The sequence below is a fragment of the Camelina sativa genome, chromosome 8 (genome assembly GCF_000633955.1).
Source record: "Camelina sativa cultivar DH55 chromosome 8, Cs, whole genome shotgun sequence".
Lineage (NCBI taxonomy): Eukaryota > Viridiplantae > Streptophyta > Magnoliopsida > Brassicales > Brassicaceae > Camelina > Camelina sativa.
The window spans coordinates 636,234-648,758 of record NC_025692.1 but is presented as its reverse complement, the minus strand read 5'-3'; the positions used below and the strand labels follow the sequence as shown (position 1 = coordinate 648,758).

At 34.1% G+C, this 12,525-nt stretch overlaps 1 protein-coding gene across 2 annotated transcripts in view; it reads right to left on the bottom strand.

Annotated features, from left to right (window-relative positions):
* LOC104705372 (homeobox protein knotted-1-like 4) overlaps positions 1 to 788 on the bottom strand; it is a 3,296-nt gene extending 2,508 nt beyond the window's left edge. The window contains exon 1 of one of the 2 annotated variants that reach the window (XM_010421360.2): positions 9 to 788. In XM_010421360.2, coding sequence (XP_010419662.1) covers positions 9 to 587 — 579 coding nt within the window. In that variant the 5' untranslated portion in view covers positions 588 to 788. The remainder of the gene's footprint in view (positions 1 to 8) is intronic. The other variant, XM_010421359.2, reaches the window with a different exon arrangement.

The window sequence follows — 12,525 nt, the reverse complement described above, 5'->3', positions numbered from 1 at the left end:
TAAGTTACCATGAAGTGGTCAAGCTCTTTGTCATCGCCGGGAAGGAGTCCTTGAGCGGTGTCTAGGGTTGAGTACTTAGCCACGACGTTTTGTGACTGAGCAAGCTGTGCGTCGATCCTCGGAAGCTGATCAACCGGCGTAGCGATCCTCAAGCACGCCACGTGTGCCGACAAAAGCTGCTCGTATAGCGGATGAGACAGTACCTCCGCCTTGTGCTTCGCATTCTGCCACCTCTCCGCCTCTTTCTTCTCACCGATCATCGACTCCTCTCCGCCGGTGGTGACGTCTTCTACGACGTCACCTGAACCTGGTGCGTTGTTGTTGGCGCCGGTGCCGCCGCGTTGGAGGAAGGATGAGGATCGGGAGAGCCATTGGTTAGCGGCGGCGGAAGAAGGAGAATCGGAGCTTGTAGCGGCTGCGGATGCGGCGGTCTGGAGGTTAAGAAAATTGTTATCGGAACGGAGGAGCCAGTTAGGCGGTGCGGATTCGTGGAAATGTTGCTGCTGCGGCGGCGGAGGAGGAGGAGGCTGGTGGTGTTGTTGTTGTTGGTCGGTGAAGTGATTGAAGTGGTTGTTATGAAACGCCATCGTTTTCGTCTGAATTTGATAGTATTTGAATCTTTTTTAATTTGTTTGTTTTGGAGAGGGAAAGATGAAAGAAGAGAGAAATGGTTATTAGCCTTTGATATATGTTTCTCTGATTAATCAATCAATTTTTACAGAAACTTTCTTCTTCATATAAAAAGAAAGAAAATGATATATATAAGGGTTTTTTTAGATGTGTATGTGTGTTGAACGTTTGAATTTTATATGTGTGTGTGTGTTTGTAGCAAGCTTACACCAAAAAGACAATTTATTCCTATATTTTATTCTTCTTTGTTTTTTTTTTATGTACCAAATTATTGGTGATAATTATAAAAATGACATTAGACCTAATTAACAAATCCTACGACAATAAAAAAGTTTTATCGTTTTAGAAAATAAGGATGGCAAAAGAATGATACGATATTACGAAGTGACAGTAAAAGAAAAAGAAATTGCTTCACCACTTTTATCTTCATAATACATTTTTCCTCGTAGCTTACAGTAGTCTCTCTTTTTTTTATATATATATACATAACATAACCAAGATAACGAATTCATAGTTTTTGATANAAAAAAAAAAAAAAAAAAAAAAAAAACAAAGGATTACGAGTAATTAAACCTTAAAGAAAGTTTTTTTTTTTTATGAATTGAGACAAACAATAAAACGAGTAAGCGAATAGGAAAAAAAAAGGCAAGGAGGGAGGGGGACCATTAATAATGACGTCACTACCCAGCGCAAAAAAAAAAAATATCAGAGGACACGTGTCGTGATAGTCCTTCCCACAATCGTGGTCCCTGAAAAATTGGCATGCGATCAGATAACGAAATCTAACCGTACAAATTAAAATCCAACATTATTTTTGTAATAAGAGAAATAACCATTTTGTACGTTAAAAAAAAAGCTATATAATTCACAACACATTGGCGAATGGCGNGACCCGAGAAAAAAAAACACATCTTCAAAATTTAGAGATATGGGGTGGGGGTCGGGGACCAATTTCAAAAACTTGACTTCTAAAAGCTCGTAATTGATGTGTAATCGAAAGTACGACAAATTTATCACAATAACATATTAAGAAAAATATATATATTAGAATATTGGGAAGTTTTGTTATGAACTCATCTCATGAGTCATGACTTCTTCTAAAAATTATTATACATACATGAAATCAAACATCTCACTTCACATACAACATAGTATTTTTTTTTTTTGACAATACATACAACATAGTATTTGGCTTATATAAAAGATATATATATTTGCATGATCCAGACTTATATTTGCACTATGAAAGCTTTTTTTCATAGTGCAAACGACCTCTTTCCTAACCGTTCTAATTATAGCTCCCATCACTTGGACTTGTCGTATAAAACCTATCTATATATACAGCCAACAACACACTCCTCTCTCTCTACCTTGTTTATTTTAAATTCCACCCACTCATGTTTTAAATTCATCCTCCGTCTACGTGATAATAAAAAGTAAGATTCAAATTTCGTTTCCCGAAAGGTTCATTTTTTGGAAAAAAATATATATTAAACGGTATAAATGGCGTTTATATGAAAGTAGTAACTAGTAACTAGCTAGTGGACATATATATAACAGTTCTTTTTTCTTCATAAAAATGATACAATGATGAGTGTTTTTATTGAAGGTTGGTAGCCTTCTACTGCGTCCAAGATTTATTAGATTGATTTTTGTAACTTTTTTTATTTTCTATTGCGTGCGCGAGAGAGGATGATATGAGAGTAAACGACAAAAGTTGAATCCATATCAAAATATCCAAACAGTAAGGTGAGTGATGAATAAAGGAGTAAAGACATGTGTCGAGAAAACTTCCGGTGCGATAAGGTCTACATTTCGTGTCGAATCATCTAACACATGATTGGACAAAAGAAGGTCACATTAACGATCACATTCGTCAATTTCACAACAACTCTTGTCGTCCCCACACTCTTTTGTACGAGAAACGACGACGGAGTGCCCTACGGCCCACGGCTCAACTAATCTACTCCTTAAATATTGTATTCTTTTCTCTTAATGAAATATGCTATATGCAATATATAAACAAGCACTTGCAATACAATGCGCCAAGTTGATTGTATTGACCAGTAAACCTTGAACTTGGATATGCATTAATTGTGTAGGACCTGCAATAAACCGGATAAGAAAATTGTAGCCGGAGCCTTTTTTTTGTTTTGGGTCATAGATTGTATGTAGTTCCACGTTGAACTTTTGTACCTCGAGATGACTGATTGAACGACAACGTAACCACCGATTACTTAGTTTTCCCCACTGTACATGCTTTTCGTAACAAAAATCAAATGTCTAACACAAATCAAAATGACAATTGGGGTTATTAACACTATTATATAGTTGTTTCCAATGGATTTTGTAAATTGTTAATATGGAACTTAAATGTAAATCTTATACTAATATATAGCGCAATATCATTAACCTTATGGATGTGTGAGATGAATAATGATTGTATTTGATTGCCGGTGACATGTCAAGTTGTCAACTATCACCATTTAATTATATTTATCGAACACAAGACAAAACAATATCATCTCAGCAAAATATAGATTAATCGGATATTATATTTTATATTCCGAAGATCGGCATGGCAGATTTGAAGAAGAAACTAAAAAAAATATGACGTTTCATAGTTTTCTAAAAGTCTTAAATTGGCGAGATGTTTGTGAAACAGTGAATATTCTAATACGTACTAGGAGTAGGATGATGCTTATAATAATGATGCTTTATTATCTTGTTAATCTGTTTTGTTGTATACACTTGGCTTGTGATAGATGAAGATTAGAAGAAACCTAACAATATAGACAACATACACATAGGAATGATCCATGGCTTTCTCTCACGTCCCCAACGGCACCCTTTGGTCCCCCTACGGTCTCCTCTGCAGAATTAAGTGTCCAAGATCTTCTATGCCCAACTTCAAATGATTGGAATGTGGATGCTATTCGTCAAATATTACCTCAATATGAGGAAGATATAAGGAAAATAATTACCAGTGTTGTTCCCTCTTTGGACTCTTTGGTTTGGTTGCCTGAAAAATCAGGATCTTACTCGACTAAATCGGGTTATGCTCTAGCTAAGAATTTTCCCGTACAGAAGGACTGCAACTCTTTTGATTGGCTCAAGTATGTGTGGAACCCCAAAGTTTCACCAAAACTGAAGATGTTCCTTTGGAAATCAATGGCTGGGACCCTCTCTCTGAGCTCAAACCTGTCAAGGAGGGGTATCCCAAATGTTGCAGGATGCAAAAGATGTGGTGCTCTTGAAGATGAACTACACTTGTTTTGGAACACTACAAGAAATTAGAGAATTGATAGTACTATAACATAGCGTTTTATGTCTTTTTGCTATAATTGATATATCTCTTAGTTTTAGATAGCGTTTGTTGTAAACACTATGTTTTACTGGTCATAATTTATTTTTAAGAATATATTTTTTAATTGTAGTATACATAGCATTGGTATTTTTAAAACGCTATGCATACTTGAAGCGGAAAAATAAATCTATTTTTCGCTAAGTACTTGGTGAAAAAATAGAGCGGCTAACAAATTTTTCATTTTCCCTCTCACTCCATTGTTTCACTTCTCAAGCTTTTTTTCTTACTATCTCTGTCCATATTCTCAAGCTTTTTCTCACACTCGTTTATTTTTTGCTTACCAATTCCCCAGATTTAGAACCATGCTTCTCATCCAACGAAATCTTTACCCATATTCAAAACCAGATGAATCATCTTCCTCTTCTCCATATAACAAAACTCTAGTGATGCCTTCTTCAGTAAATCCATTTTTTATCATGTCGTTTCTCTCCCTTTCACTCTTTCTTTTGAAATCAATCCCTAGCCACCGTCAAAGCAAGAGAGATGGGATTCGAAACCCTAGACACCTTCGCATAGATCTCTCTTCGTCTTTACCAGATCTATTCATTTTATTTCATATGTATTATGAAATCTGAGGTAATTACATACTTGCATGTCTTCGTTTCACTTTAGGCGATTAGCTATGAGTTTGGTCTTTTGAAATTAGATCCAAAGGTCTCGCTTCCAGATCTAGAGATCTCCATACAAGTCTCTCGTTTCTTCCGAGTGTGGGATTGATTTAAAGAAGAACATTGAGAAAAGTATTTTTGTGGTTTGGTTCAGTGAGATTATGTTGTCATCTTTGCAGCTCCAGTTGTGATTAAAGGTTTTGAGTTGTAGATCTGATTTGTTTGTTGCAAAAGGATGTTATCTGCTTGCTTCTCCATTGATTCATTGATTCAGAACTTCTAATTATACTCTTTTTTTTTGTTTATCGAATTGCAGATAAAAGTAAACTGGATTTGAAGTCTTGAACCATTTTTTTCTGGGTTTGAATAGCTTCTGTAAATATGAATGTTTATTGAACTCGATTTGAAAACAGGAGTGGAACATTTCAAGATGGAGATTTTGATCTGGATAAAAAGGGGCTAAAGTTGATCTTCAGATGAGAAGCAAGGGAAGTTTAATTTCAACCCTAATCTTGTTTATTAGCTCTCAATAATTCGTTAATTAAGGGGATTTTTTTGTGTGTTTTATGTTTCTTTATAGCAATATGATAGCTTGATTTCAAGATGACCTTTAAAGACTTAGAGACACTTTAAGTCATCAGAAATTTCAATGGTGGAGTTGTATGATTAATTGAGATAAAAAATTCTTTGTCGTGAAGTAATAGTCTTTCTTCTCATTGACTACTAGTATCTAGTAATCTTTAATTAAGAGTTTCTGAATGTTGGAATTTTTATTAGCTTCTTCTCAGGGACTCATAAGATGATTTGGACTAAGAAGACGTGTTGAGTGGAGCTGGAGAACTGGAAGTGATTACAAGACTACAGTAGTGGAGCTTTTGAATTTGGAATTTTGTGTTAGCTTTGAATTCAACACATTTTGTAATGAATATTTTGTATCATTTATTATATAAATATAATTAAATTATGGCATTTTTCTCTTTTAATTTGTCAAATTATCCAAAAACCAAAAAAATAATCCTGGAAAATAGTAATTTATATTAAATTTGGTGTAACAATTAATATCAAAGTATTATTGCTATTGTTGAATTTACGATAGCATAGAAGAAAACGCTATATTTGATGAAAACACGATAACAATGTCAAAAACCGCTATTAAAAGTGACGGACCTATTATCACGGGCGATGATAGAGCGTTTCATAAAACGCTATAGTATCTTTAGATAGCGTTATTCAGATGCTACGAAAAGTCAATATTCTTGTAGTGGAACTGTGATTTTGCAGGTGAAGTGTGGAACCTGGTACCTTTCGCATCCCAACCAAACTCCCCCTGATCACGTCACTGCAACTGTGTCTACAAGAAATGGGAAAGTTGGGGTGCCTACCCCCGGCTGGTATAGTGTCTACGCCAATTGCCCCCTGGATTATGTGGAACCTGTGGACTGCTAGGAACTCCTTTCTGTTCGAAGACCGTCAGTTTTCTTCAAAGGAAGTTTACGTCAAAGCAGTTACTGAAGCAAGACATTGGCAAAATGCTCAACTAGACATCTCCAAACCGTCTCTACTGCGTTCAATGCCTCAGGCCCCTCCAAATCCTCCAGAAGCTTTCACTTGCCATGTGGATGCAGCATGGAACCAAGATACAAGATTGAGTGGAGCTGGCTGGATTCTTAAGGATCCCTCGGGAATGATCTTGACCCAGTCCTCGGCCTCTCGCCCTTTTGTGTCATCTGCACTCGTTGCAGAGGCGTTAGCAATCCGAAGTGCTATGCTCGACATCACCTCAATCGCTCATTCTATTCCAATCTGATCTTTAATGAACTTCTCTGACTCCCAGGTCCTCATCAAGCTGCTCAAGACTGATGGATGCCTTAAGGAGTTGAAAGACGTTTTTCATGACATTTCCTGTCTTTCAGACGCTTTCACAACTATCTGCTTTAATTTTATTCCACGTTTGAACAATACAGAGGTAGATGCTCTTGCTAAATCTGCTCTATGGTCCTTATCTTGTGTCATCTCTTCTCGCCCTTGTGGTGTGTAGACTCTTTTATATTTCTATAATATAAGCGGTTGAACAAAAAAAAAAAGACAACATACACATCAAAACATTATGAGTTAAAGAAAGCATAAATACTTTATTATATTATAAAGAAAGAAAGAGTAGAGGAAGAACATAGGAAGCTTTTTGTCAGGTTTGTGGATTGAAAATGATGGAACGTAAAGGATGTTTTTTCTCCATCTTTCACTTTGTTTTGTAACGATGCCAAAGTTGTTCCTCCAGTGACTTACTTTTTATTTATATAATTATTATTTGTGATACACATTATAGCATGTTAGAGTATCTCTAATACTCACTAAAATTCTTTTTGTTAATTTGAGAACATTATTTGAAATAGGATACTCTTGTTCGGTAGCATATCTCCAAAAGAACCAAAATATGTCTTTGATAAATATAAGCATTTAAGAAGGGAAAAAAATTACGAGTCACATATTAGACGTGCACTTTTGATCAGGTTTGTGCAAATTCACTAATAGCACAATTATCAGTGATACCCACTATAATGTCTTTAAAACCAAAAAAAATAATATTTTAATTATAAAAATATATTCTAATTTTTTAATATAGTTGAGCCACTAATAGAAGGACATATATTAATTCTTTTCTCACCTTGTGTCACAAATGATCTGCTAGAAGACCCTAATTTTTTTCTTTCCTGCTTTTCTTTTGTTTATAATTTTTTTTTAATTCAGATATTGATACAGACCCCACCAATGGGAATACTATAAGGGCAAGATTATCAATGGGTTCTTATAAGTGAGTTGTTAAACACTGTTTGATTTTTTTATGAATTAATTGTGTATTGTTTTGAATATAAGAACCCATGATCTCTTAATTAAAATTTCCTCCTCTAATGGTAGGTTCTAATTTTAGGTCTCTTATTTTTGAAAATATTATTTTTTTAAAATTTATTTTTTAAAATAGAATAGAAGTGGTATAGAATATCAAGGATTGCATTTATATGAAGAAAAAATCAATGTAATTTAGTATTCTACTACATAACATTTACAAGAAATTTACAACATATTGTAAAAGAAGAAAAAAAAAACCAAAGTTGTTGATTCTGGTTAAGCATTCTCAATAATCCACAAACAAAGCAGCCATGTCTCTCTCAACTTCTTCTCTTCACACAAAATATAAATCAACCAAGTGTGGCTTATCGGAAGAGGCCAGAAATCAAGAGCAGCCATGTCTTTAACCTCTTGTATTCCCAAAAGCTTCATGGCAACACAAGCTTTCTTAATCTTGGGATTTGGTGCCATTTTTAGAAAATTCTCTGCAACAACAAGACCGAATTAAACACTGAACTCACAAAACTTCAGGAAAAATACAGAGAAAAGTAACAAAAATAAAAACTTTCATCTTCCTCTCCCCGGGTGAAGGAGGGAGAAACCAAAGATGAGTAAAGAGGGTTAGATGAGTAACGAAACTAATGTGACTCTTAAAGCCACTAAAACACATATACTTTTTTAGTTTTTACCCACCAAAAAGATTGGAAGAGTTAAAAGCTATTAAGGAAAAGATCACAGTGAATGACAACAAAAGAAGGAAGTGTGTACAAGATATTGTTGAATTGCAGAGACAAGAAGTGTTGATAAAGGAAGCGAAAGTGGCACTAGACAAGGAGATAACTCTGACGCAGTCTCATGCCGAACTTCTTGACCAAAAGGTTCAGAATGTAGACTAGGAGTTTCGGAAAATTGTTGCTGCCCCATGGAAATAAGCTAGTTGTAGATCAAAGGTGTTTAAGACTAATCTAGTTCTCTGTATGTTCGCAGAAAACATATTGTGCCTAAATTAAGTAGAAAGTCTATGTGCCCTGTCTGGAACGCATTTTTCTTTCAGATTTTCCAATCACTTCTTAATAAGATAATCGTGAAAGAGACAAAGCAATGAGAATCTTGATAGCTCTTAAAAAGAACAACATTTTGAGTAAATGCAAATGACAGTTTCAACTCAACACCTACAGAAACGATAATCACTAGAATCTTTTTGGTCAACAAGAAATTATAATATAAGGACGTGATTCTTATGGATTGGTTCTACTTGGACATATGAGAATATGATTCTCCTTTCACTTCCTGTTCTTGCTCTCATCCTACGAAAAAAGGAAACTAACCTGCAAACTAGGTACTCCTGATGGCTTCCTTTAAAGGACTTGTCACTTTGACAATCAAGAAAGCCTTGCTCATTCCACAACATCAGGTTCAAATCTAAATATCCAAAAAGTCAGAAGACGACTTCGCTAGAGTTTTACAACAATGTAGATAACTCTTCAATCCTAATTTCCCCATTAGATCAGTCAAGAAAATCAAAACAGACGATAAATAACAAGAGGCAGCCAAATCAATTCTTCAAAGCACATCCGCTATGCAAATCATAATATTCATAATCCAAAATTGTCGCAGTTACATATAAAGATCATAGATTTATAAATACAAATCGATCAAAGACTTAGAATCATCCATATCAAAGATCATACCTTTGCTTGCGCTAATGAGAAAGAATCCATCTGGAGTCATCAGACTATAAGCAATTGAGAATCGATTTAATCTCCTCCTCCGATTCCAATCTCCTATGATTCCAACCGATCCCATGTCATCCGATTGAGAGATTCGCGACAAAGAGAAAGTGAGAGGGAGAGGAAGAAAAAGAACACAAGCGGGCCAAAAAAAATTGCTCTGGATTAAACGGAACCAACGATTTAGCGACACATCACAATCTCTTATGTGAAATTGAGGTTACTATATAAGAGAAGCTTTTCAATTTTTTTCCATTTTCTGATTTATTTTATTTAATCTCTTTTTCCTTAAAACCCCACTAACAACCTGCCGATGGGGAAGGTCTAAGAGGCCAGCAAAATTACCAGAAGGATTTATCTAAATCGGGTAGATGAATAGTAATGAGAAGCATTAAGTTTTTTTTTTTGGAATTTGATCACGCTCGCAACAAAAAAGCCACCGAGGTCTCATTGACTATACGTGTGTGGCATTTATTCATTGCCTAAAAGTATACGTCGATCACGACAAGATCATTGTTATCACACTAGAGCGACGCACGAATATATATGTTCATGGCTCATTCTGAAATAGTATTTTCAATAATGGTAGAAACATATAATAGATGGAACTAGCCTTATTTGTACAATGCATGTGACTAGCAAAAGACACAGGTTTGAGCAAGTCATATTGATCCGAATTCTAAACCTATGCTAAGATTAAAACCTTACCTCATTCATCAAAAACGTTTATCATAATCTCATCATCTGCTCTAAAAGATATAAGAAAATAATAATAATCGTAATCCCAACCTTCCATGATATTATAAAAAATCTAAACGATCATTTCAAATAATAGAGAAAGTAATGAAAATGAAGAAACGATCCAACAAAAAGAAGATGGAAACGTTTGAAAGTAGACAAAACGGAGAAAAGAAGAGTGATATATTTGGCCCCGCGTGCGAAAGAGGGAATGGGGTTATCCACATTGTTGAAAAAGTCTCTGGTTCTTCTTCTTACTCAATTAGTTCTTTGGTTTTGGTGAAGACATTGTTGTGTTGTGACCATGCATTACCTATTGTGCCAAAAGAATAGTGCTATAATTGGCGGAAAATCTTGTTTGTGCACCTTTTTTACATAAAAACACTATTTTATATATTTTTAAAGTTTTGATATTTAATTTTCACATAATAATCAGTTTTTATCCTTCATTTTTGGACAAACATAAGATATATCCGCACTAATATTTCCAAAAATTTGATATATAATTTTGGAAATTTAGGATAATTCATGTATAATAATCTAATACATATATTGATATTGTTGGATTTATATAACTAATTAATATATATATATATGACAATATAATGCTTAATTAGTTATATAAATCCAACAATATTTATCTGTAATCCAATGACTCAGTTCGGAGCCAATATGACTCAGTTGTTGAATTTTTGATTACCTCATTAGATATCTAATCGGAGTTGTGTTCAACTTAACATTCAGAACTGTGCCACAAACAATATTCACTACATTGTTGATCAAATAATGTTACAAATGTGTCCCCATCCAACCTTTTCCGTGTAGAGCTTTTTATAAGATGTATAAGCCAATTTGTGTAGTCTTATAAGCTTTTTATCTTATTATATCCTTTCGAATTGTACATTAGCGAGATATGCAGACGTGAGGATATGGCCATATTCACGTTTTCGTAGAATATTGACGATGAAACGTCGAACTTTTGTGGTTTTATATATAGCATATAATTTTTAAGAAAAATAAAACATAATCTAGTAAAAGTTTAGTAATGATGTTTTTGGTCGATAAATATGCATTAAACGAATTTGAGTTTGGGCGATGATACAATAGTACAATAATCTCTTGGTCAAATGCAGTAGTATTGGTTGAATAATGATATATAGTAACATAAAAACATGTCATATGTCTTTGCTAATATAAGGGAGTGGCGTATTTGTTCGCCTCTCTTATAAAACCACAAAGTTAGGCTTTGTCCACTTCCAAAATTGGACCACAGACATCAGTAAAGAAAAAAAAAAAAAAGAAGAAGCATTTTTCAATGAAATTAAATTCTTGCAATGGACCACTTCTACACTCTTCTCTGCTTTCATCTTCAATGCTTCTGTTGTGTTGTCCATATCTCTCCACATTGTTTGCTTGCTTTTGGTTATGCATTTGACATCTATTTGGGAATCTTAGGCCAATCTGAAGTAGCTAGCATCTCTTGTTTTTCTCTTTTCTCTTATTTTCTGGTTTCATTATTCTTGGAATCCAATGTGGCGTAGATGAATTGCTTTATGACTATGGTATTAGTTGACTAGTAATGGAAATTAAAAAAAAAATAAAAGAAAATAAGCTAAGAAGTTCAAGCAAATTAATCCGACCTAGGCTGATCCTGATAAGGTGCGACAAAATCAAGGTTACTTTACCACATTTCAACACCTAAAATTATTGAATCAATGAGTGGACTAAATATTGTGATGTACTAAGCTATTTATGGTCCATATTCACCTTATGGGCCGCTCTATTTGCCACGGCCCACGTTAATTCCTCCAAAATTACACACATATTTATATGTCGCATATGGGAATCTTTTTGCATAATATGCGTAAAAGTGATGTGATCAGACATAATCATTTTTCCCCAGCTAGACTAACCCAACCATTCATTACATAAGCTCTAATTTTAATTTTAATTAACTTGTACAGTAGTAGTAATTACTTTAAAGTTTAAACTATTTATTACTCTGATTTTTAATTAGCTAGCTAGCTAGCTAGTATCTAACGACTGTTACGATCTCAACATAATATTTCCTTTCAAAACTGAAAGCCAATAAAGACATTATTTTTTACTTAAAATGATATATTTTTCTTATTTTTAAAAAGTGTCATATAGGGGAAAATTAAACGTAATATGAAAGTTGTTCTTGTGGCTCATAATTTACACTGAAGAGTTATATAACGTATTTATAACGTTCATATATATGACCTTACCCTTTCAAGTATTGTCATTAAAGACCACGTTTTGAATGAAAACTTTGGCCAATGTGAGAATCAACTTCACCTTAAACCGTAAAAACGAACCAAATTTAAAGCATGCATAACTTGACATGAGACCATTCAGAAAATATATTAACACAAAAGTAGAAGGAAAAACTGGATTACCAATTATATAGCGCATAAACCTAGTGATTTTGACATATATAAGTTTTCTTATTCTGATAAAACAAAAAACATAAAACATGTAAAGAAAACAAATATTATTAGAACAATAAAATCAAATAGAAAAGAAGGGAATGATCAATATGAGATGATCTCATGACATTACATGGTCATAACTCATAAGGTAG